General features: G+C 45.0%; 3 protein-coding genes across 8 annotated transcripts in view; 1 reads left to right on the top strand and 2 right to left on the bottom strand.

Moving 5' to 3' along the window:
* Window positions 1–1,179: 1,179 nt before the first annotated feature.
* On the bottom strand, window positions 1,180–6,418 carry RPL15 (ribosomal protein L15). Of its 4 annotated transcripts, none has more exons than XM_064444268.1 (4): window positions 6,331–6,418; window positions 5,225–5,409; window positions 4,001–4,137; window positions 1,180–1,909 (listed from the first exon to the last, which is right to left on the bottom strand). In XM_064444268.1, exons 2-4 carry the CDS (start codon window positions 5,394–5,396, stop codon window positions 1,604–1,606), a joined length of 615 nt encoding a protein of 204 aa, XP_064300338.1. In that variant the 5' UTR covers window positions 5,397–5,409; window positions 6,331–6,418; the 3' UTR covers window positions 1,180–1,603. The 4 variants fall into 4 exon arrangements, with proteins under 4 accessions (XP_064300338.1, XP_064300341.1, XP_064300339.1 ...); XM_064444271.1 differs by having other exon boundaries at window positions 5,225–5,406; window positions 6,331–6,403; XM_064444269.1 differs by lacking the exon at window positions 6,331–6,418 and adding an exon at window positions 6,232–6,324 and having other exon boundaries at window positions 5,225–5,406.
* Window positions 6,419–6,470: 52 nt separating this feature from the next.
* Window positions 6,471–23,721, top strand: NKIRAS1 (NFKB inhibitor interacting Ras like 1). 3 transcript variants are annotated; one of them, XM_064444272.1, is made up of 5 exons: window positions 6,471–6,561; window positions 7,352–7,445; window positions 8,143–8,269; window positions 15,289–15,530; window positions 18,359–23,721. In XM_064444272.1, the coding sequence occupies exons 3-5, from the start codon at window positions 8,176–8,178 to the stop codon at window positions 18,596–18,598; spliced, it is 576 nt and encodes a 191-aa protein (XP_064300342.1). In that variant the 5' UTR covers window positions 6,471–6,561; window positions 7,352–7,445; window positions 8,143–8,175; the 3' UTR covers window positions 18,599–23,721. The 3 variants fall into 3 exon arrangements, with proteins under 3 accessions (XP_064300342.1, XP_064300344.1, XP_064300343.1); XM_064444274.1 differs by having other exon boundaries at window positions 6,495–6,561; window positions 7,366–7,445; XM_064444273.1 differs by having other exon boundaries at window positions 6,502–6,561; window positions 7,331–7,445.
* Window positions 23,033–24,055, bottom strand: part of LOC104047683 (ubiquitin-conjugating enzyme E2 E1) — a 44,793-nt gene continuing 43,770 nt past the window's right edge. The window contains 1 exon segment of the mRNA XM_064444275.1: window positions 23,033–23,510. Coding sequence (XP_064300345.1) covers window positions 23,413–23,510 — 98 coding nt within the window. The 3' untranslated portion in view covers window positions 23,033–23,412.

Below are 24,055 nucleotides of genomic sequence, written 5' to 3' on the forward strand. Positions count from 1 at the left end.
GTGAAGACATACCCCATGTGCTAGAGGCCTTGAACCCTAGCAAGTGACACGGCATTAGTGCTGACTTCCCAGTCACCTTCCCCCATCAACAGCAAGGGTCACAAACAGCTTAACAAGCTCTAGCACAGCGCTCTAGTACAGTATCATCACACTCCTTGTAGTCTGCTCTTAGGCACTTCCATTTCCTGTCCTACATGATCACAGGAGCTGCTTTCAAGAGTCCTCTTCTTCCCAATTCTAGTTCCTCCCTCACAGGAAAGGTTAAAAAATGAAAACCAAAACACCTCTCTTTAGAGAAGCAGACGGCACTTCAACATAGCTACAAAAGAATCCTTCTTAATTTTTTTCACTTGGGTTGAACAAAACGTTGCATAGAAGAATTGCCCTCTTGATCTGTTCTTCCTGGCTTTAAGAACATGCTGCTGAAAGTCTCTTCTTCTGACTACAGTCCTCCTGTAAAAGCTTAAAGAGCAAAGTAAGTTCTCAGCTGAAGGGCAAATCTTGGACATTTCAGTCTTGGCGTTAGTTTCCTGTTGTTTTTAAAAAAAACACATCCCACACCCCAGGCTGAAGCTCTAGGAAGACACAGCTACTTACTGGGTCTTCTATCGATCCCATTTCCTATCACTACCCACTGGGTGTGGTACAAAATCTGTGGAAGCTACGAGAGCCGTGCAGCTGATTTACCAGAAATTGCAGTTATCCTCGTCTCGGCATTTATGTACAAGTTGATTTCATGCTGAAAGGTCACACTGTAATTTCACAAAATATAGCCCTAAAATACATTAATCTATAACTGTCATCCAAATGCGATTATGTCTACCACCTAACCATGCAGAGTAAATCAGAATACAGCTGCAACACCTAAAGTGTCCTCTGTTCTGATATCAAAAGGCAGATCTAAGAAACACCGCCTCCACTGCAAAACGTAAAATGAACAGCCTGGAATCTTGCACAAATGAAGCAACACCTACACTACAGCATTTTATTAGTCGACCTAAAACACTGCATAGCACTTTGTGAAGTGTCTGTATTTAGAACGCTGTGCACTTTGAATGAACAGAGCAAGCCTTATCTTTCTAATCTGTGCTCAGTCGGTATAGCCTATGTTTGCAGACAACACAGGCTCAAGAGCTGATTTCACACTGAAGACATACAAAAAAAGCAGAACTTGAAAAATAAAATTGCCAGTAGTATTTAATCATCTGTAAAAAATAAACTAGCACTTTCAGTTTACATGTCATTGCACAAGATCAAAGCTGGCCTTCGGTCTAAGCACAGGACACAAAGACCCCGACCTACAGATGGTGAAGAAGTACACTCAGACCAACAGAAAAAAGAACATGGACTAGCCATTAAGCTTTCAATTCACACTGCACGTTTTTTCAGCCTTATCAAAAGTTAAACCCATCACAGAACTCTATGCTCAGGACCTACAATCTTCACAAATATCAAGTTACATTTTGAAAAACCTTTCAAAATATGGAAACAACTGAACTCCTGGAGAATTCAACACTTCTCCACATAAACCAAGAAGCAGCAGAAGCACTTGTTAAATTCAACAACCCGCATCAGCTTTATTAGATCGTTACATTTACAGGAATTAACGGTAACGATGCAGCTGCAGGGTATTGCGTCTTCTCCAGGCGGCACGACGTGAGCCACCAATAGTGTGGTGGAATTTGTGGCCCTTGCCAAGACCACGACTCTTCCGCCCGGCTGATGTCAGCCCACGCATCTCTCTGTGCTTGTGAACCGGCTTGGTGATCCATTGGGTATCAGGGTTGCGCCTGATGGTCTTATGGAAGGGATCAATCAGGATCACTTCAAAAAACTTGTAAGTGGAATCTTCACCCACCCAATATGAGTTCAAGACTCTCAGAGCCCCACAGTGACGGCCAGCACGTTCCTAGAGGAAAAAAAAAATGCAAAAGGCTGTAAGATCATGGATGCAGGGCACTCTTCACACAGGAAGATATGAATGACTCAAACCTAAAATTCTGTACATGATAGAAATTTCAATTTGCCCTGAGAGACCCTCTCTTCCTAAAAGACCTGTTCCCCCACCAGTTGCAAAGACACAAGAAAAAGGAATAGTTAAAAGGAATGCTGTACTAAAAAAAAAAAAAAGAAAAGAAAAAAAGGCTGCTTGGATTCCTAGATGAAATGGGCTTTTAAAGAATGTAAGGAGGAAGGTGCTTGGTTGACAAGAGAAATAACTACTTTGTACAAAGCAGCACCCAATAAGTAAATACACGCAGTTAAAAACAACTTTAACATAAGGATGAAGATACAGAGCACAAGCTGCGCGTGGGGCCACAGAACAATCTTTAGTGATAAGTTATGAAAGACTGATATATTCGCACATCCAAAGTTACAGGGGAGAAAGACATTTCTGCAGAGAATAAGCATGTACTGACAAGAGAGAAGAGCGAGCTGATGCAACAAGTCTTTGTTCCACTGCTGGTATATTAGTGCTTGCTATTCCTATCCTTACTTGTGTTGGAAAGAAGCAGTTGCCTTAATTTAAAAAACAAAGCAGAAAATATCAATTATGCAGCTCCATCTGCCTCTCCTGTCAAGAACCCTCCTTATTTAAAACACTGAAAGTGTGTTTAATCTATGACTCTATCATCACCATGGGAAAACATGAACCAATGGAGCCCACCCATCTTCTATCCCAATGGGATCCCAACCACAGTCTTCCACTAAACAGCACTTGACTGTTTTCTGCATATGTAATAAAATTCTTCCAAGTCCTTGTTTTATCCTAGCATGAGAGTACAACACATATACTGAACATTAAAACACCAACCACCCTCAACCAGCTTCTATGTGGGGACAGTAGCTACAATGAGGTTTTGTACTTCTGTAACATTTCTACCTGAAAAACAGAAGTCTTCCACAAAAGAGCATGTCAGATTCAGAAAATTTTGAACTAAAACTAGGGGACAATAACCTCTTCCATGAGCTGTCACCACAAGTGAGCACATGATTAGCCATCAGATATCTGGTAACGGCGTATATGAAGAGTATGTCATGAGCACTGGAAACACAGAATTGCATTTTTAATTTAAACTCATCATCTGTGTTTCTTTTAAATTAGTATGTCCCATCTACAGATTGGGTTTTTTTCCCCTTTTAAAAACCCCCACCATATTCAACTTGTTGAAGTCACTTATGAGTATTTTTGAAATCCTGGGAACAGCAAAGTCTGCTTTAAGACAGAAAGGCAATGAGCAGCCTCCATTCTTTCTGCATCTCTTCAACACTACTACTGTGACATTATGGAACCTAAAGGTCTCATTGAATGAAAGTTTCCATTTTTAAGTATTTCAGCAGGTAATAACATCTCACCTAAAAACAAGTTAACCACCAATCTCTGTGCTTGTGAGGTACCAAAGGTTTTCATGAAGAGCCAGAAGGTCTCTGGCATGCTGCTTTCCAATCCTATGATAGAGGTAAGCATGCTGTGCAGCACTCCACCTGCACAAACAGGTGCTACACAGACTTCAGGATGGGAACTCATCTGTACTTTGTGAAAGGATCATTACATAAAGCTGCCCATACACACAACATGGCACGGAACACAGAGGTAGGATTTAGCGGTTAGTGACGTTGGACACCTCAGCAAGTTTGAGTTTTTATCTCCCACGCCTAATCCTTTACTTTACTGGGATTTATACTAGTTGTCTATTTTTCATGACAAATATTGTCACATACTTTAGAAATAAGTATATGCTACAAATGTCAGTAAACCACCTGAGCAGTACTTTCCCCAGACCCCATCTGTAACATCTGAATATTTATTAATTTGTCTCAATACAGCGTTTCAAGACATTCTGGTGCTCTACTGCCATCAGTATTCAAGATCTTTTACCCAACACACTAAAAAACCAGTTGTTTTGGGGGTTTTTTTGTCTCTAAGTATTTTCAACTTTTACAGACTAAGGAAGACCTTCCTACTGCCAAGTTTCTGAGCAATAACCAAGATAGTCACCTCTGCTACAGACTGAAGACTCCGGGCAAACTTCAACTGGTTAACACCATGATTCACAGGTTTACCATAGGTTGCACCTTTCGGGACTGGGCGTTTACGACCACCACGGCGAACACGGACACGGTAGATAACGTAACCTAAAAGAAATGGTGACTTAGGAACTAGAAGAATTCTGTAGCATAGCAAGTGCAAATCATAGCAAGGAAATTTTCATACCCATACTGCATTTCCAACCCCAAAATCTTCACATGAAAATTAGGTCACTATACTGATCTTCACCAAGACCTACAACTGGAGCTGGCTAGTACAGGATGTTTTTGCTACTTCCATTACAGCCGAGTAAGGGAAGTGATGTCCTGTCACGACTATTTTTTACTTCCAAACCAGAGTTTATGGCACCTTTCCACTAACCAGTTCCAAATACACTAAGAACAGCTACAGCTATATTGTAACACAAAAAAATTCCCACCCAGAAACACCCAATAACACAACCACCCCGAAACTAAAATCCCATATTCTGACAGTGGTGCTCATAGAGCACCGAAGCACAAGCCATCCACAAACCCTGCCGAAATCTGATCACTGAAAAATGAGGAAACTGGACAAACTGCACAGTGACAGAAGCATAGACTCCTAGCTTTATATTTTCATAGCAGGCAAACATATTGTTTCAAGGATTTGCTCAAGTTGCAGATGAACAGCCACTTTCCCCAAGTTTCTCTCATGGACCAGTAACTGTTTTCTAATGACAGCACAAACTACGTCATCTTGCTTACTCAAACATGTACAGCTGTAATGCAGTCAAAGTAACTATGATGAAGTCCTGGCAGAAAAGGGACACACCCCCAAAGCTAGGATACTGAAAGCATTGGTCAACTCTGCAGTAGTAACACAGCCTCAGAGCAAGGATTAAAGCCAAAGCCCACTTGAATGTCATCTGCCAAAATGGCCACAGAAGGCATGAATTCAACGTTGCATGAAGTTTCAGGCTGTGGGCACTGCTATCAATTTAACATGTTTATAAGTTTCGGGCTGTGGGCACTGCTATTATTATAAACATGTTAAATTGTTAAGTTCATTTCATGCAGGAAACTTCAGGTTCTTGGGGAACATTTAAGTTTTGGATTTTGTTATTGTACTATCACTTAAGGCAGGAAAGAACCTGACATAAACCTTGGTTACTCCATCACAAAGCACACAGACTTTACCTCTACATTTAATTACCTTGCTTGGCCTTATATCCCAGCCTGCGAGCTTTGTCTGGTCTGGTGGGCCGGGGAGCTCGGTGCAAGGCAGACAGCTGGCGATACTGCCAACAGCGGACACGGAGGAGGAATCGCATCACATCTGACTGCTTTTTCCTCCATAGCTCCTGGATGTACTTGTAGGCACCCATGTTTGTCTACCTGCTGAATCAAGAGGTCAGTGAATAAAGCGCACCAAATACAATTCCAGATTTGAACAGCTTCCAACAGAGACACTGCGTAAAACCACACACGTTAACACCACTGGCACACAGGATGCTCTCAAGCTTCTTTACACAATTGGCACATCTGGTAACGTGGCTCAAACTTGGCAGCCTCAAACAGGACACACAACAGTTACCATTCTCAGCAACTTTCTGCCTTTTCATACATTCTTAAGCATTGAACTCCTCAGCTGAGAATTTTTCAGATGTGTACTTCAGATATTACCAAAATCGATAGTTAACATCTGAACGGATTTGTAAATATTAATCTATCAAGAAGTATGTGACTCTTGAGTGGTGTGCTTTTTACTTTGAATGTGGTTTAATTACCTCTAGAAGCCTTTGAGCTCTCACACACCTGCAGCAACTAGATGTAAGAGAACTCCATCAAGCCACCACCCACATCACCATCAGAAAACCGTAGCTCATTTTATTTGCACAAAAAAAAACCCTGTTCACGCGTGGCTTTCCATACCCCTCTCTGCCCAGCCGCGGCACAGCCCTCGCCATCCCAGACACCCTTTGTATGGTTGCGTTATGGCGTAAAACACCACAAACGAACCGCAAACCGAGAGACAAACCCAGACGCGCGGCCGCTGGCACCGGGCAACCCGGGATCGGCGCGGGAGTCGGTCCCCGTCCCCCCGCGTCCCGGCGAGGCCCGGCCCATGGGCCCTCCATCGGCCTCCCAGAGGCCGCGCCCCGCCCCGGCCCGGCCCCACTCCCCGCACAGCCCCGGTGCCGCGGAGGCGGCCTGTCCCACCCCGCCAGGGCGGGGGCGGCAGCGGGGCGAGCGGATGGCCACCTTGGGCCTGGGATGGAACCGGATTGCGGGAAAGGCCAAGCGAAGGCTATCCCTCACCTGATGGCGCCCAGCACCGGAAAGGAAGAGGGTTCCTTCCCACAACCCCTTGCGGCACCATAGCACTTCCGGTAGCGGCTGTGGCGCCTCATGGGTAATGTAGTCCCGTGGGAACAGGGCCGCCCTCCTCACCCCGCCCTGGCCCCGCGCCCGCCAATGGGCGACAGGGGGCGGGGCTCCTCCCGCCGGGCCGGCGCGGCTCAATGGGGCGCTGCGGGGAGCTCGGCCCAGGTGCGCGCTCGCGCTGGGGCGGGGGCGCGCGGGGCCGGGGACGCGCGGGGCTGCAGGCGGGGGCGCACACCGGGTCACGGCGCGGCGGGGGCGGGGGCCTGGCCTTGGGGCAGGGGCTCTGCAAGATAGGGCGTCCTCTGAACCCCCCCCCCCGTAAGAGCCGCAACCGAGCGAGGGCGGGGGGGCGGAATCTGACCTAAATGAAAGCACTTTAAAAGAAATCCTGTGAAGAACACTTAAAAAAATAAAAATTAAAAGAAAATAATAAAATGAAACCATAAATCCTTAGGGGGAGAAAGCCCTAAAAGCAACCCTAGGGCCTGTTCGGTGCGGGGGGGTGGGAGCAGTGCAGTGCCCTTGGCTGGCGCCAGGGAGCCGCCGGTGCTGCAGGCCTGGGGGGGTCCGTGGAGAGGGGCTCCCCGCCGAGGGCAGCATGAGCAGCCAGTGCTGGGGCCGGGGCCCTGGCTTCACCTGTTGCTGTCGGTGCTGTGCTGGCAGGTGCCCCAGCCCGATCTGCTCACACCCCTCCGGCGTATGGAGCTGCACAGGTGCCCGGGCATTTCTGTGCCTCCCCCCGGTGCGCCTCCTCCGTGCCCGCACAGGTGAATTTGCAGGAGCAGGGAAGGGGCCTGGTGCTGAGGGGGCTTTTGTCCCCCTCTTTAGCTCCCAGCAATGTCCCAGTGTGCTGCTGTGGAGGTGTCAGGCCCTGCCAGGGAATCAAAATGGAAATCAGGCTTTCCCTCCCTGAAAGTCCTCCCTGTGGCTGCAGGGTGACCTTTCTGTTTTCCAGCATATGTTTTGCAGAGCACCCTGGCTCGTGAAGCGTTACCCAGTTAAACCGGAATCAAACCAGGACAACACCAGCCCCTCCTGGTCCTAAAAAGGTACTCTTCCGCACTCTCTGTGGCAAACTGCTCCAAACAGTGACCTCAGAGCTAGGGCCTGCTGCCCTGCTGTGGCTCATTTGCAGGGGGAACTGCCCCTGGCTTCTGGAGGCCTCCTGCTAAAACCAACCCCTGCCCATCCAAAACGATTTAAAACAGACCAGAATACCTGCTTTTGCATTTGCTTTCCTGTGCTTCTGCCTTGAATGCTCGTTTTCTAGCTTCTTGTCTGTAAAAGCTAGAAACTTTCTGTGCATGAAATAAAAGGGAAGGAACTGCCGTTTTGTCGCATTTCCAGAAGCCATCCTGATAACACCAGATACCATCAGGCCCACAGCAAAAATACAAAGCCTGATAATGGAAGTCTTGCAGTGTACACACATGCCAAGAAGCACAGCCCCTGCTCCAGAGGGTTTACACACTTCAGTGCTCACAGTCTCCCCGAGCCCAACAGGACGGGTGTTGAGGCTGCAGGCAAGCATCAGCACCGATGGCAGCAGCCTAAAACCTTAAAAAATGGTGTGGGAGGAAACTCTAGTCCTAAAAATATCAGTCTCTGGTGAGTGCCTGGGAGGGAGCTGTGCCTCCGAGTCACCCGCTGCTTCATGTTTTGCCTCTCGCCTTTCGGGGGCTTTGCTTCTGTCTGGTGCCGAGCTCTGCCACCACTCCCGGCTAACAGACTCCTGTGTCTGCACAGGGCTCGCCTGCTGACTCTGCCCTCTTGGGAAGGATGGGAAAGGGCTACAAGGTGGTGGTTTGTGGAATGGCCTCGGTGGGAAAGACTGCGATCTTGGAGCAGCTTCTCTATGGAAAGCATACTGTTGGTGAGATATTTTTACTTTTTTGGGGGGATTGTTTCCTTTTCCAGAATCTTGTTCTGTGTGGGCCCCCAAAAAACAGTAACCGAAGACTGTGAACTGCATGGAGGAGAAGGAGGAAATTAATGTGGTTTTGTTGCATCTCTGGCCAGTTCTTGAAATTCATAGCTCCTTGCTTACCAACTTTTAAAAGAGGCTTGGAGAAGAACCCTTTCCGTGATGTTCCTGGTTATAAAATACATGAATGTTTAGAAAGAAACAAGCACAGAAAGTAGGTGATGTGCTTGCTGCCTATTTACATAATATCTCTTTCCCTGAAAGGTGCTGTAGATGCCTGGAAAATAAATACATGTCACATGATGAGTGGAGAGACTGTTTAGACTTTTGTTCCATCTTCTTAAAGCTTTATTTTGCTTGGTTTTGGCTAATATTTAATCAAAGCACTGAAAAGAAAAATAGCTCTGCTTTGGGTCCCACATTCTGTGCTGAACTTCAAGGGCTAAGCTTCTTGGCTGTCAGAGAAATCCTCCCATGGAAAATGGACTTGAGAGAGGAGCACAGGATGTCAGGGACTTGCTGTGCACCAAAGAAAGGGACCGAAGGCAAAGCCAACTTGTTTCCCTCTGTTTCCACATGACTCGGCTTTGAGAGGAAGGGCAACGATCAGCAGGGTGATGAATTACTCCTGCCTCACACAGAAACAAGGGGTGGCACCAAAGGTGAATCTCTGGGCTTTGACAGAAGAGGTCTAGTCCATTTGTACCTTTTCCTTGGGCCGGTAAATTAAATGTTGGGGTAAGTTATTGGGTAAACACTAGGATTTCTAGAATGGTGCTTTGCAGGCACTGTGCCTTTAAAATGTGTGGATGGGAGGAATTTGCTGGCAAAGCGTGATACAAAACTGCGTGCTAATACCCTTGTTTAAAAGGAGGATTTCCTCTAACGTTGCAGCAACATCTGTTTCCAGCATCCTACCGAGCCATATGTACGTAGCCCTGTGTAGCTTTCAGCATGAAGGTTGCAAAACCTGCAGGCTGAAGGTTTTTCTCTTTGCTATCGACCTGCCTCTCTGCTGCGCTTGGTGATTGTCAGAGGCAGCCGAGCAGCATGAGCAAGGCCACGTTGCTTAAATCATATTGCCTTGCATTACTTCCTGTCCTGAGCTCCTATTAGCGTCCCAGGCAGGAAGGATATTCAGGTGTTGCTGATCAGAGGAGCTATTTATGGAGCCAGCCATGTACATGATTATACAACGTCATGGATGCTGCCTGACATAAGCGGAGGGAGGCCTCATGCCCAGGGTTTAGCTGTGGGTGTCCCTCTGTTGCTCCCGAACCCTCTGCTCCAGCTCGGCCATTGTGCAATGCAGACTTCTTCCCCCTCTTAAAAAGATCAGTTTTCTTTTCCTGCAGCTCTGCTCTTATTTTTCAGAGTTAACAGTAAGGGAGGGAGCAGCTGATAGTGGAGGGGGGTGTAAGGGGAGAAGGAAGAAGGTAGCCTCATGTTTTTTATGATTTAGGTCAGATCTTATTTCTAAGACATTCAGAGAAAGAGAGCAAGTAGTAGAGTCAAGATCAGAGTATGGGGAGGGCTCGTATGAAGCCACTGCAGCTCCAAGTGATGAGCAGCCATGGCCCAGCACTTTTGATGTCACTCATGTGTGTCATCAGGCACATTTTGGGGCATGGCCTGATACATTGGCAGTCACGCTGAGTGTCCTCCCTGCGTCTTCCTCAACCCATGGGCAATTCTGGCAGAGGGTGCCTGAACTATGGGCTCATGAAAATAGTTTCCAGAAGATCTTTAGCTACTTCGCTAACCTTTATTGATTTAACCCTCGAACTGCAGAGGCAAGACACCACCGTGAGAGTCTCACTGGGCAAAGACAGAGTGAGGAATGACGAATCTTTGCTCCTTAGCTGAGCTTCTTTAAACTGCACAGACCCTTTGCTGATGCTACCATTGCAGGGGTGGCCTCTCCACTCTTAAAACATGATTTCTGATTCCCAATCCTCATTTCCTAAAGCTTGCAAGCTCCAGAAAGCTGACACGTACATCTTGGCTGCTGGCCTTTTTGGCAGGAGGCGAAAAGGACTAGTGTGTTTGCTGAAAGCCCGTCTGTTCAGAGCCAACCAGCAAGGCAGCTCACTGGGTATGGCAGCATGGACACAAGCTGGTTCAAAACCTGTGCTTCCTGACTGACGTCAGGACAGGTCTGTGGCCGGCCTGAGGGCCGGGGTACCATGGGGAGGACTGCTGAGCCAACACACGGAGTCTCTCTGCTCCTGATGGCATCCACATCCCCCTCCCAGTGACAAGAGGCATGCTCAGACTTGGTTGCAGGCTCAGAACACAAGTTCTGGTACCATCCTCTGAGGTATCCTAACCACGGACATGGGGGTCAGCTCCTGGCTGTAAATCAGCCACGAGACTATGTCAGTGCTAACATGCCTCCTGTTGGCTTTTCTGTAAAAAGGAGTGGTGGCACAGCTGCTATCAGGGAAGTGATTAGTGTCCTTGGAGGTTTTGTGCTGCTATATAAAGCCCTTGGCTTTGAGTTCATGCTCCTGACTGCGTGCTTGGTGATGGTGCTGTAAGCCCAGTTGCGCTGTGTTTTTCTTTCCAGAAAAATACGTACCTTCAGCTCTCCCTGGCTTGTCATGGATGAAGTCCCAAAGTGCTGCAGTTGCTTACATGGTCAGCAGCTAGGACTTTTGCAAAGGCTCTAAGATTGCTTGAGGTCAGAAGGAAAATTTCTAGGGAGTGAGAAATGCCCCCCAAAAAGGAATATCTGTGTCTCTGGAATATGTGAGCAACAATGTGTGGTAGTGGGCTTTGTGCTGGGCTTTGTGCTAGGCTTTAAAACTGTAAGAGAAGCTGTTTGGCTTGGGCCCTAAAATGAGAAAGGAGAGGAAAAAGATGAAAGGTGCTGTCAGAGCCACGTAAAGTAATGTATGTATTGCATGGCAGCCTCTCTGGGTAAACTGAGACAAGGAATTGAACAAAACCTGAAAGGAGATGTTTGAAATGGGTGCAGATTTAGCTTTGAGTCATGGAGGGACTGTATTGCCATAGGTTGGGCCAAACAGTTGTTAAGGCTTACGTGTATGTTTATGGTTGCCTGGTACCTGGGACGATCTTTCTTTTTGCAGCTGCAATGTTGTGTTTGTCCAAATCCTCTACCTTCTGTTGCACTCCTGAGGAAAGAGGGGCCAGTCTTTTCTCCTTGGTCAGGAAATGGGTCCTTGACTGGCAACAAAAGTTTGGCCCACTAAATACCTGTGGTACCCGGCACTGCATGGCCTGAGCTCTCTTGAGAGAGCTAGAAGGAGAAGTGCTGGCCTAACTTTGGCCTGGGACATGTCTGTAAAGAGGATAGGCATTTTTCCTTAATGCTTCTGTTCAGTGATGGCGTAGAAAGGAGTCTTCCTTCTGCCTTTAAAATATCTCTGGCCACTCAACCTATGGTAAAACCTATCAGCTAAGCAGGAGGAGATGAGAACTTTTTCTGTAGTAAATACTTTTTTCCTTATCTCTGCCCCCTGGCTGCATAAATAGCTGGTATGGTCAGGTTATTCATAGGCAGCTACTTCAAATCATCTTACTAGCTGGGAATGAACACGCCATATATTACTGTGGTAGAACCCATAATGAGAGAGAATTGGCCTTTCTTGGGCTCAGCTGCGGAGATTTGGGGTTTTAGCTTTCACAGCTCCAAAGATGTGGAGGCTCATTAACCAAATTATGCATTCTTACATCTTTGCTTCTTAAATCAAAACTAAGATTTTGAGAGCTGCAGTTGACTTTGTGTTTTAGAAATGGATGAAAATGGAGCTGAGTGTATGTAACTGAGGGTCACAACTGTGGCTACTGGTTGGTGGGACCAGTACTTAACTAGCAGCTAAATTGAAATAGACCAGCTCCTGCTGAGTCCTGTCCACCTGTTCTCCAGGTCACGGATCCTCTGATACACTGTCATTTGAGATCTAAGTAAGCAAAGCCTATTATCCTGGAATTGTAGAAATGCAAGGAATAGCAGGCTTTAGGACCTATTTGCTAAATTCTGGCTGGGAAGAGGGAGGGAGAGATTACATAGGAGATCCTCAAATGTATTGAAGTAAACACAAAATTTGCACTGCATTTATGTTCAAGAGTTATTTGGGAGCTTCCGAAGTTCCATCCGTGCAATTTTGCTTTATTTTGGTATTTGCAATATCTCTGCCTTGACTAGCCTGAGTGTGCAGTATTCATTGGTATATTGAACCTTTTCCTCATTGGGAAACCATCAGGGGTTGAAACACCACCCAAATTATGACCTAGACTTCCCCTTGCAATTCCTCTGTGGCAGCAGTCAGTAACGTAGATGAAGACCTTTCTGCCTCTTCCAAGACTTGCACCAGCTAAAGTGGGCACTCAGGAATGGTATCAATCTCCTGTCTATTCATCCCTTTCCTTCCTAAATTTTTTCAACTTTGGTTTCCAAAGAAACCACGAGATTGTTCACTGTCTTGTTAGTTCCCCTTTCCCCCCATAGCTTCTGAACCTGAAAGCTGGTCCCATCTGCCTGTTCATCTGTGTCACAGCAGTAGATATCTCGAAATATGTTTCTGTAAATTTAGAAAAACTTGTAGCAGGAAAGAGAGGAAAGGCCCATGATAATGCTCTTCTCCAAGGAAAACCTACCTGAGATGACAGCAGTCTGCAGGGCAGTTACTCCCCAGCACAAGCCCACCCAGGGAGCAAAGGTGGGAGGATGCCTGTGGATGCCTGTGAAGGAAAGGAGAACTGGGGTCCTTGTGACAGGGAGGATGGGATGATGCCAGGCACCTTCCTAGGACACTGGACTTTCCTGACTAGTTCTGCCACTAGCACGACAACCTGCCCCACGTTTGACTGGAGACTGGGAAAGTGCATGGATGGGATGGTACTAGCAAGAAGTGTAAAAATATCATTGCCAGCAAGATGTGGCTTGCACATGGACTGGGCTTTGGAAGCAGGGCCTAGAATAAAGTGACACAGGTGGGTCTGAAAACTGTCTGTGTTCGCTCAGGAATCTACTTGCATATGCTCCTGACCCCAATGTACGTAGATGAAATTTCACCTCTGGAATCTGATACTGATGCATAAATTTCAGTTTCCTCCAAAGTGCCCTTCCCATTTTGCATCAATATTTGTTGCTCTGTACTGCTGATTTAACTCCCAGATCGTAATTTTTCCTCTTCGTTTTCAAGTAGGATGTTAAAAGACATGATTTTCACTGTGAATTTTAATGCCATTAGGAAGAGACTGTCACAGCAGAGTATGGATATATTAAAGACTGTTGAATTACAGTGCATCATGTGGATAGTAAAGCCTGTACAACCTTATTTATTGCTTTCTAAAATGTAAACTTAGGTACTTCTGGTTCAGCCATTCTTGCCAAAGTAGTGTTTACTGATGCTAGATATTTCCTTGTCTGTACAATGCAATGAAGCAGAGCAAGGGAAAAACACAGTGCTATAATACCAGAAAGGGCTCTACTGCCTACTTCAGTCTTTAAAAATGCCCTTGTAACACATTCTCCAACCGCACGGAATGCCTTCACGCTTCCTCTTTTTATTAACCTTTGTTTTGTCCTCTGCTCTTAGCTTTGCTGTCACACATTAGCATGGCTATATTTGGAGGCAAGATAAATTAATTCGTTGCAAACCTAATAAGAGTTTGATCTATGAAGACTGCACAGAGAGGGGCAAAAAAGAACAGCTTGTGCCACTTTCCTGCACAGGAATGCTGCATACATCATGGGAAACCATCAGCATGGGTGGAATGCTTTAGCTTGTTTGCCAATGTGAAGTATTTTGAATAGTGTCACTGAATATAGCAAAATCCTTATAGTCACAGGCCAGATAATCCCTTGTGTTTTCTTAAACAATGCACTGATATGGTCCCTTTTTGGCAGAGCAAGAGAATAATGCGGTGCTCATTATTGTAGCCCTGCAACAGCAAACAATTCCTGTATACGGGAGTGCAGTGGAGGCAAAAACGTGGGTTGCAGAGGGTTTATATGAATACTTAAAACCGACTTTGAAAGTGACACAGCTACACTGCACGTAGTTTGTTGGGACCCGTAACATTATGCATCTGCATCCAGGGACCACGAAGCTAAGGTGATCTATGTGTTTTCAGGTTTGGCTTGGAAAAAAAAACCCGCTTTAATTAGTTCAAAGTGCGCTGCCTTGAATTACCTCATGTTTACTATGGGGAGAGAGGAAGGAGAGCCAGTATGCAGATAGTTACCATGGAGCAGGTGAAATATATATATGAAAGCTTGTTACCTTGTGCATGCTCTTACCTTGCAGTAAATGAGCTTGCTCCTATTAGCAAATCTGAGTCATTTTAAATCCCTAAGGGATGGAAGAACCTCATTGTGTATCTGAGTAAATATAGCACGCAACTTTGCTTGCGTGCAAACATCCCCTTCCCTTTCTGGCCTGATTTCACTTGTTGATTAGTTGTACCACCAATACACATTCGTTTCCAGAATTATTCCTTTGGCTCCTGCTTCTGCCATGTGATCCAGCTCAGTATGAAGCAAAGAAGTAGGCTCAAGATGTTAGTACTTGACTATCTGGTGTTCCTTGGCTGTTCTTCTAAAAGGGTATGTTTGGGCAGGCCCGTTTGCGGCATGGTTGGCGCAGAACAGGTACACTGGGTGGTTGGAGTTTGGGAAACCTGGGGGAAGAGCCATATATCTTACCCTGTCCTGAATGTGCATGTTGTATAGATTAATTTTACAGGCATAATCATGTGCTCATATATCAGATGGCTGTATTTACGCAGTGTCGCTATTGTAAATAGCTGGTGTGGTGATTTGTGAATACAGCCCATCATGGGGATGTCAGGCAAGGTTGAGTTCAGGTCAAGTCACTCTGGAAAACATGACCTGAAAGCTATTGTGGGGTAAAATTCTGCTGTACTGCAAATAATTCTTATAGTGGTGCTGTACTTACACCAGTTGAATTTTCCTGCTTGTTTTAAAACAACAGGCTTAGAAGAGGGTGCCACAATGGAAGATGTGTATTTGGCGTCAGTGGAGACAGACCGTGGCGTGAAGGAACAGTTACGGCTTTATGACACCAGGGGTCTGCAGGAGGGCGTAGAATTGCCAAAACACTATTTCTCTGTGGTTGATGGCTTCGTTCTCGTGTATGCCGTGACCAGCCTCGAAGCTTTCCAAAGAGTCGAACTACTCAAAAAGGAGATCGATGTCTTTAGAGACAAAAAGGAGGTAAACACATGGTGCCTTAACTGCTTGCCGTATCAGTATATCGGTGATAAGAAGTTAAGGTTGCAAAGCATGGATTTTGTTTCTGTAAAACTCTCAGACAGAAGAAAATGCATGTACCCACAGCCTTGGGCAATCCAGCAAAAGGGAGCTTTCTCATGCTGGGAAAGCCTAATTCACATGCCATCCAGGTCATGCAAAAGAATGCCCTTTTTTTTTCCCCCTCCTTGCTTCCTCTACTGCAGCTAAAATTCAGTTAGCTGAATGCACCAGCCAGGACACTTATGACTTATAAAACATATGGTCTACAGCAGTGCAGTTCATATGGTTTTTTTTAGATATTGTACAGGGGAAGTCAAGTGCATAGAAAAATATAATGAAGGGCATTATCTTTGTTTGTTTTGTATTCATGTACTTGATGGCTTACAAACTAGTGTAATTGACAATGGGTCTCCCAGACATTAGTCAATTGGCAAAGCAGCTTTAATGTATTTTAACAACCATATTGAATCAATTCAATTGTGTGAAATGACTGCTCTATTTTCCCTTAGAAAGCAGCTAGTGTTTTCAGCTGACAGTGTTCCAGCTTAGCTAAACAAATATAACTTGCATGTGGCATTAGCATTATGGCTTTTCTTACATTATCTTTATATTCTCAAGTACTTTTCCCTGTTAAATGTCTTTAGCCTACAGCTTTCCAAATGTCTGTTTTATGCTGTTAAAAGAAAATAAAAGTGCATGAAGAATTAATTGGGTAATGGTAGGGAGAGACTTCCCAAAAATGTAACTTGTTTAGTACTGACAGCACACAGGGTGGTGGAGGAAGGCAGGCTTCAAGTTTGACGGCAGCCGAACGTGCAGTCACAGGAGAGGTATGTCAGCTGGTAGGGCTGGTGTGAGCTGCAGACCGTCACGTATATCAGGGATACAGGAGTCAATCATAACTCCCCTGCAGGGCAAGGAAAGGTGGACGAGCAGGAAATTTTTCTCAGGCGCTGTGTTTTGTGAGGGCCCTGATTTGGCCTTTACAGCCTGTTGTAATGCGGAGGGGGAGTCACAGCCCCAACAGGATCTGTGTCACCAGGGAGAGCTAGCAGAACACTTCTCTCTTGTTGCATGCAGGTATTTTAGAAAATGGCCAATTTGCTTATCCTCTGGGAGAGCTTAAAGTTGTGATCTTGACTGAGGAAAACGTAGTCAAAAGAGCGATGCCCACAATAAATTGCATAAATTAGTTTTATTCCTGTGATTTCTATTCCATATAAAATATCTTTCGAAGCAGCTAGAAGGTGAGATCAGGAGTCCTACCTTAAAATAGCATTAGGAGGCTTAAAGTTTGGGCTCTGCTAGAATGCATCCATCACTGAATTGGGGATGTATCTCCACACATGATGTTTCTGAGCTGGCAGAACTTCACCTTGTTGAGCGGCACAGTCCCCTGTTGTGTGGCAGATGACAGAAAGCCTGATGGCTGGTTCCTTGCCTCTGCTGGCTGTGGGGGCTCTCCAGCACGTACCTTAAAGCCTGGCCAAATTTTATACTGAATAGAGGTTGTGTTCTCTCACACTGACAGAGCTTAACCGTAGGCAAAATTCAGTTGGAGCACGTGGTAAATGCATCTGAAGATTATAGCTTCTTTCAAAGCATTCACAGAGCGAAAAACATTTTTTCCAAACACCATGGATGGGCTGCTATAGACAGGAAAAGAAGCCTCAGACCTCACAGGAACAGGACAAACATCTCTAGCTGGAAAGAAACAGAAGACCTCCTGGAGTTAGCCTGATGAACAGGAAAGAGCAAGCAGGTGTGGCCACAGAAAAAACCCCAAATCAGCAGCAAGAGAGGACTTTATCAGTTGATCTTTGTCAAACCACTAGTGTAGAGATGAGACCAGAGTTTGACTAAAGACCTCAAACTATAAATAGAGGCATGGTTTCACCTAAGAGCTGATGCTGGTAAAACATTTTTAGGAAATGGTTAATTTAAAAATAGGCCAGAACAGCAACTTTTAAGTGGCCAGCGCTACCTTTAGCACTTCCCAGAAGTGAAGTGAGGTACCAGGCAGGCCACTGAGCTCAGCCACACTCTACTGTCTCAGTGATACAGAAGTCACCTGATTGATCCTTACAACTAAAGGTCTGACTCGATACAGCTGTGCTGCTCTGGTTAGCTAGCTGGCTGCTCTTGAAACTGCTACCCAGAGGATGGTGCTGGTGCTTATCTGACCCTTTCAGCGGCAGAAGACTGTCTGCTTAGGTCCCTCTGGTGGCTTACCGTGCATGCGGGAGCGGACAGCCAGCTGGGCTGGGAGAGGGGCTTAACAGCTCAGCCTGCCCCGGCGGCTTGCACAGGCTGCCTGGTGGCAGCGTTGGCTTTAGTTATATCGCGGGCTGGGGCTTGGGAAAAAATCCACAGCTGTGGGGTCCAGGCTTTCTCTGCTGCCATGCATTTTTTCGTCTCTCAGGCATCCGCCGCTCTGACCTACTCAGATGCCACGCTCTTATCATTTGTCTAGGGTGCGTCAATTGCCAAGTAAATGTAAAACACGGCTGTTCAACTTCGGCTTTCTTGGGTATTGTTTCCCTTTAAGCAGCCAGGCAGAGGGGGGAGAAGGGGAAGTCCAGCATATACTATGATTAAAACCAGCTCCCAGCCCACAAGTAGATGAGGCTAAATCAAATCCCAGACCCTGATCTTCCAAACTACATGCAGCTTACCTTCTGCCAGTTAAAGAACAGGTCTGAACTGTGTTGCTACTTGCCTGCCGTTTAAAAGCATTGAGCGTGGTGGATGCTTTCTGTATAAAGCTCACCCTTTCATTTTGTTTGTAGGTAACAGTTATTGTCTTGGGAAACAAAACTGACCTCCTGGACCAAAGGCAAGTGGAAACAGAAGCAGCACAGCAATGGGCAAGGGCCGAGAAAGTGAGACTGTGGGAAGTGACTGTGACAGATCGGAAAACACTGCTTGAGCCCTTTACCTTCTTAGCTAGCAAACTCTCCCAGTCCCAGAACAAATCAACATTTCCCTTGCCTGGAAGGAAGAGCAAAGGGAATAACTGTGATAACTAAGCTACCTTAGCATTGTCTGCTGCTGCCAGGTCACAGCCTAAGTCTTTTTTGTGCCATTTGCTTCTCACAGTTTCACATAGAGCAATAATCTCAATCAGCAATAAAATCAGCAAGCTTATGGCTAAGAGGTATCCTTCCTTCTCATGGACTTGGCCTGAAAAAGTCGCTGGTGGTAAAAGCCTTAGACAGCACTTCATGAGAAGAGTTACCTTGCAACAAGGGTTATGGAGGAGGAGGGACAGGTAGATGCCTCTCTAGCAGGGCCTTTGACTATGCCTGGATACAGCCACGTTGAGGGACAAAACAAGCAGCTTATCATTGAGCAATCCCCCTGCAGGTCTGTAGCCTCTAGTCACAAATAGTACTATCTGCAGTAAGCATTCAGTCTGGAGAGAGAATATGTTTGAAATGGCAACAGCCCTTTTACCTTGACCTTAAACAGGGCCACAGGGCTTTTGGATGCTGCAGGGGGCTGAGGTCAGTGTGTTGTTGCAAGAGAAGGGTTTGGGGCACGAGGAACAGCTACCAGCAGATTTAGCTGCTGAAGTTCTGCTAGTGTCTGGAAGGAAAAAAAAAAAAAAAAAAGAAAGAAAAAAACCCCAAATCTTGTGGGAGATATTAGAACAGATCTAACCCGACACAAAGCCTGTCAGCAAAGTCTGGCAAGTAGTGCTTTCAGCTCAGGAATTTATTTGTACAAACCAGAAAAACCCTCAGAGCACTCATTAATTTAACTGCGACCTGAAGGACAACATAGCTGTACATAGTTTTGTTCCAGCATGTCCAGTACAAATCAGTCACAGTCACATAGGTGATAATTTTACTGAGAAATTATACAGAGCAATTTAGTATGCAGGAGGTACTGCCCAGGCTCTGCTTAGTGCATTGCGTAATACTCCTACCCAGCCGTTCAGCCAAGCTGCAGTAATCCACCCTCGGTACATAGCTACTGGCTAGATAACAACTGGTACAAAGTGCTGCGCTACTTTGTGAGAGGGGGCTAGGGAGCGTAGGAGGATGCCTTTTGGGAACATCCCCATGGCAAACTCCCAGAAAGACCTGTACAAATGGCCTTGGTCTTAATATGCTGCACATAGTCCAGCAACAGGAGCGCAACTGGATGTGCTGTATTTGACTCTCCATGCTGGTAAAGCCTGTGCTGCAGGAATCTGCTTTTGTAGGTCAGCCTGTCGGTACACTAAACAAAACTGGATATAGAAGGACAGAATGAGCAACCATTCCCAGAGAAAGCAGCCGGCTTTTAGCCTCTAACAACCTCTTATACTAATTGATACTGGCTTTTCTTCGTATTTGAAGATGAGAGTGGGGAGAGGGAATGAACTGAAGTACCCAGTTCCCTCATTTTCTGCTAAAATAATGTTGTTTTGAACAAATATTGAGAATTTCACTGTGAGTCAGCAAAACCACAAGCAATATTTGCACTGTCATAACATAACTGCTAAATAGTGTCTTAATGATCACAATTAAGCCGTGTGCTTATAGCATGCTCCTCCTGAATACTGACAAATAAAGTCCGTCAGCATTACTAATGTCAGAGCAGCAGTACAATTCACTAAGAATTAAGCAGGTATTCCTACCTTTATAATGAAGGTAGACGAAACTGTTTATGTGCTTTGCTCAATATAGTTTGGATTGCTGTGGCCAAGGAGTAAGATAAGAGAGCAATTATGAATGAGCAAGCTCTTGTAATGCCCTGCTAGAAACATACAATTGTTTCCATTACAACACTGCAGCTGAGTAAGCACTATAGCATGACCTCCTCCAACCTGGCTAGTAATAGTCATTGTCCCCAGCGATGCTGCAGAACACTCCCTCCTCACTCATTTCCTACCGAACACACGTGTACTCAAGGTTTCTCCCTACCCAGAAGACTCGCATCTACCTGCGTGCTTGGGAAGTGGGGGTGACTTCAGAGCAGCAGCAGTTCACCTCCTTGCTGCAATCTCTCACCAAGGAATTAGTCATGTTCCTCCTCTTCAGTTCTGCAGGACCCTTCTTCTAGAAGGGACTTGATTCAGTTTTAAATCAATCAAAATAACCAAAGACCTCTGCTAATCGCACATTGTCACTGAACCTGACCCTTGAGCCAAGGGAGTGCAGGTTGACAAGCCAGAATTAACTTAAAACACGTGGAGATGGAAGGAACAGAGATGACTGGTTCCTGTCCAGCTCTGTACCCTGCAGACTCAGTGCCAACTGCACTTCCAAGACTGATATCACCTGCAGTTTGCCAGAGCCATGCCATGCAAGATCAGCTTGCTCACTCGCTACCCTGGATGCTCAGGACTTGAGAATGTTTTAAGAGGAAAAGGGATCTTCTGAATGACTAAGGCCATTTTTCCAAACAGGTTACGTAAAGGCAAACATGTCTTTGATTTGGTTAAATTTGTTAGGAACAAGTTTAGATCATTTTGGGAGTTTACATAAGCAACACCACCTACTGTTTTCTTTCATAAGCTTATTATGGATGCTTTTTAAGCACTCAAATCAATTGCCTTTTCTAAATACCACAGTGTTTTATTGACAAGTGATGGAAAATGTAGTGTCTCCTCTGCAAACGATCTACACACAGTGGCTGGTACTGAGTCAAAAATGAAACTCACCGTAGTACAGTTTTATGCAGGGTTGATAACTAAAGTACAGAGTACAACATAGTAGCTACAGGGCAGGACGCACACTTTGTTCTTGCTATTCTACTGACTCAAAACCTGTCCTAGGTCACTGGGATCACGTACCCACTACAGAGCTAGACAGTCCCTTCACAAGATAATGGAGAAAAATTATTATTAAAAGAGTTAGTAAATTGAACCATCCATCACTGTTTCTCTTAAACGTCTATCCTGCTGTCTACACATGCGCAGATCAGTCACCCCAAATCAGCTCCCTCCCCCCTGCCAGCTACCATGGTTAATTTGGCATGTCCTAGTAGCACAAAGCAAGGAGCCCTCAGAAACCTACGGAGATTAAGCCATTTACCACCTCACCCAGCAGAGGGGAGGAGGAAAGGATTACCAGAGATGCTCCTGGTGTGATGTAGCTATACGCCAATAATTTTCCTAGGCTGAGCCAAACAGCTGAGGGAGCTCATACACCAAAACATAGGTTGTCTCAAAAGAAGGCAGTTCAGCGGATGAGGCTAATGTACTAATGTACCCACAATCACCTAGCGAAGGAAGGGTACCTCTAATGAACAGATTACTTTGGATCAAGTTAGATTTGATGTATAGATAAAGATTTATATATAAATCAAATATATGCAGAGTTTATTTCAAAGTACCAAAATAAATCCGAGAGCACAGAAGACCACACATCACTGAGAAGAATGTTGCAAGGTGAAGTACTTGCCATGTGAAAATGAATCTGTACTTCCGGCCTTTACCTTAAGGGTGTGGTCAAAAATGCCATGTCCACCACTAACTGCCCTGTTGCTACACATCTCAACGTAAACACCATGTCTCTAGGAGATAATCTTTGTAGGTAGTTAAAGGATCTACAGATTAAGTCTCCTTTACTCTCCTTTAGGGTGTCTTCTGCTAGCTTCCCAGGACATGATTCCTTCTTTTCCAAGCAGCAACAGACCACTCCACCAGAAAGCCATGAAGATACTCTCTTCTTCCTTTTACCTCCTGCCTGTTTCCCTTCCAGATCTCTTACACTTTTCCAGTTGTACTTTCAAATAATGTGCCAGTCCTGAAAAGCCAGTGCTGTGAAAAAGTATGCTAAAAAGTAACTACCATGGACTCCGCGGCAGGTTGCCTCCTCATGGGCTGTGCCAGCCTGTGCAACGCTTGCACAGTAAACAGCTGAAAAGTCTTGGCTGTTATTCATTGTAGCTCATCAAGACGTGTCTTCCCAAAACAGCAGCAGTCAGTGCACTCACCTGCAGAACTCCCTTGTCCTTATCCATACTGTAATCCTCAAAGCGTGCTGGGAGACACTGTTCTGGCAAAATGACAAAGCAAGGCACTAAGCAGAAATCTTTTCTTCCTCTTTTTTTTTTTTTTAAACATCTTTTTATTAGCACAGTAACAAATGCAGACTGAAGTAGCCCACAACATACAACCAATCCACTGAGTGACTCCTATTCCACGCCTTACAGTTAAACAGCTTAAGGTATTTCACTACAGGTTACCGTAAGTCCTGATTAAACCCTTTACTCTTTTCACAAAGATAGATTGGCTTATAAAATAATACATTAACTACTTCTCATTTCATATATGAGGCCATATATCCACCTCTCCGTATCACAGATCATGAGATGACAGTCTTTAAAAAGGATTTGTTAAATACCAATCTGCCCTCCCATAGGGGAAAACAATCCTGACATCTTTTTACAAAAAAAACCCAAGAAACCCAACCCAGAAAAAAATAACCCCCCAAACCAAAAACAAAACAAAAAGCAAAAACAGTGTGTAGAGTCTTGAAAGTACTTTTACATAAATGTCAACATATGTACCTGTACAAAATTAAGCTGTTTTAATCTTTTACATATTGCAAGCAAACTGGAAACCAAAGAAGTCTAAGAGGTTTACATTCTTCTCGGTACTATATGTGAGCTAATATTGCTGAACTAATTACAGTCTTAAAATACGCTATTCCCAATCCTAGTTGTCTACTGTAGCAAGATACCTTAAGTTACAACAACAAAATCTTAAGAAATAAAAGACTGAATAAAATCTGTTATAGAAATACCCTATTCTTTACCAGCACCCTCCCTCCCCCCACCCCTTCAAAATCATAAGCAGCTCTTTCCATCACAGACGAATAATGTAAGAGTTTGACGAAAATCCGATTTATGTAGCGTATCTTTTGGTCCATTGTCTGGCCATTCTGTCATGCTCTGCTCTGTTAGTCATATACTGAGTGGCAATACTTCCAACCAGGGGGTCAGCTGAAAAGACAACAAACCACTTATTTCAGACAAGTTACTGAATAAAAACTTAAAAATAAAGCCGAAGTGTGAATTTAATATGATGGAATCACACAGGTAAGGTACATTGCAACAGTTTAAGTATACTGAATTGATGGTCTGTATCTTCACTGATTCGTGTGTATTTATGGTGACATACTAATGTAGTACTTAATAAAGAGCAAAATGCTAATTAAGGTTGTAATGAGTTTAAAAGACAACAACCCAATAGTCATATTTTGCATTACTGAGGACTTTCACTGACTCATGTGTTTCAAGTTTATTTCACCCCTTCCAAAAATGCCTGGGTCACACTCATTGCTAAATGTACTTGTATCAGCGTAAATCTGCCTTCTAGGAAAGATCAGGTCTCAAGGAGAGGTTTATTTTCCCCAACAGATTTATTTTTATTATACATAATACAGTGTGAAATCTGGTGTTTCTCTCATATTTAGACACATATAGAAATGCAAACTGTAAAATTGACTTTGGAAACCAAGACATTCCTCTTAACTGGTGTGGATAAT

This window comes from Phalacrocorax carbo, chromosome 2 (assembly GCF_963921805.1).
Source record: "Phalacrocorax carbo chromosome 2, bPhaCar2.1, whole genome shotgun sequence".
In the NCBI taxonomy this organism is placed as follows: domain Eukaryota; kingdom Metazoa; phylum Chordata; class Aves; order Suliformes; family Phalacrocoracidae; genus Phalacrocorax; species Phalacrocorax carbo.

Bases quoted from the DNA above. Each gene is read 5' to 3' on its own strand.
- NKIRAS1 (XM_064444272.1), top strand. From the start codon at position 8,176: ATGGGAAAGGGCTACAAGGTGGTGGTTTGTGGAATGGCCTCGGTGGGA. The intron at 8,270-15,288 runs GTGAGATATTTT...TTAAAACAACAG, and splicing joins CTATGGAAAGCATACTGTTG to GCTTAGAAGAGGGTGCCACA. The intron at 15,531-18,358 runs GTAAACACATGG...TTTTGTTTGTAG, and splicing joins TCTTTAGAGACAAAAAGGAG to GTAACAGTTATTGTCTTGGG.
- RPL15 (XM_064444268.1), bottom strand. From the start codon at position 5,396: ATGGGTGCCTACAAGTACATCCAGGAGCTATGGAGGAAAAAGCAGTCA. The intron at 4,138-5,224 runs GTAATTAAATGT...CATTTCTTTTAG, and splicing joins GGGATATAAGGCCAAGCAAG to GTTACGTTATCTACCGTGTC. The intron at 1,910-4,000 runs GTGACTATCTTG...TTTTTCCTCTAG, and splicing joins GTCTTCAGTCTGTAGCAGAG to GAACGTGCTGGCCGTCACTG.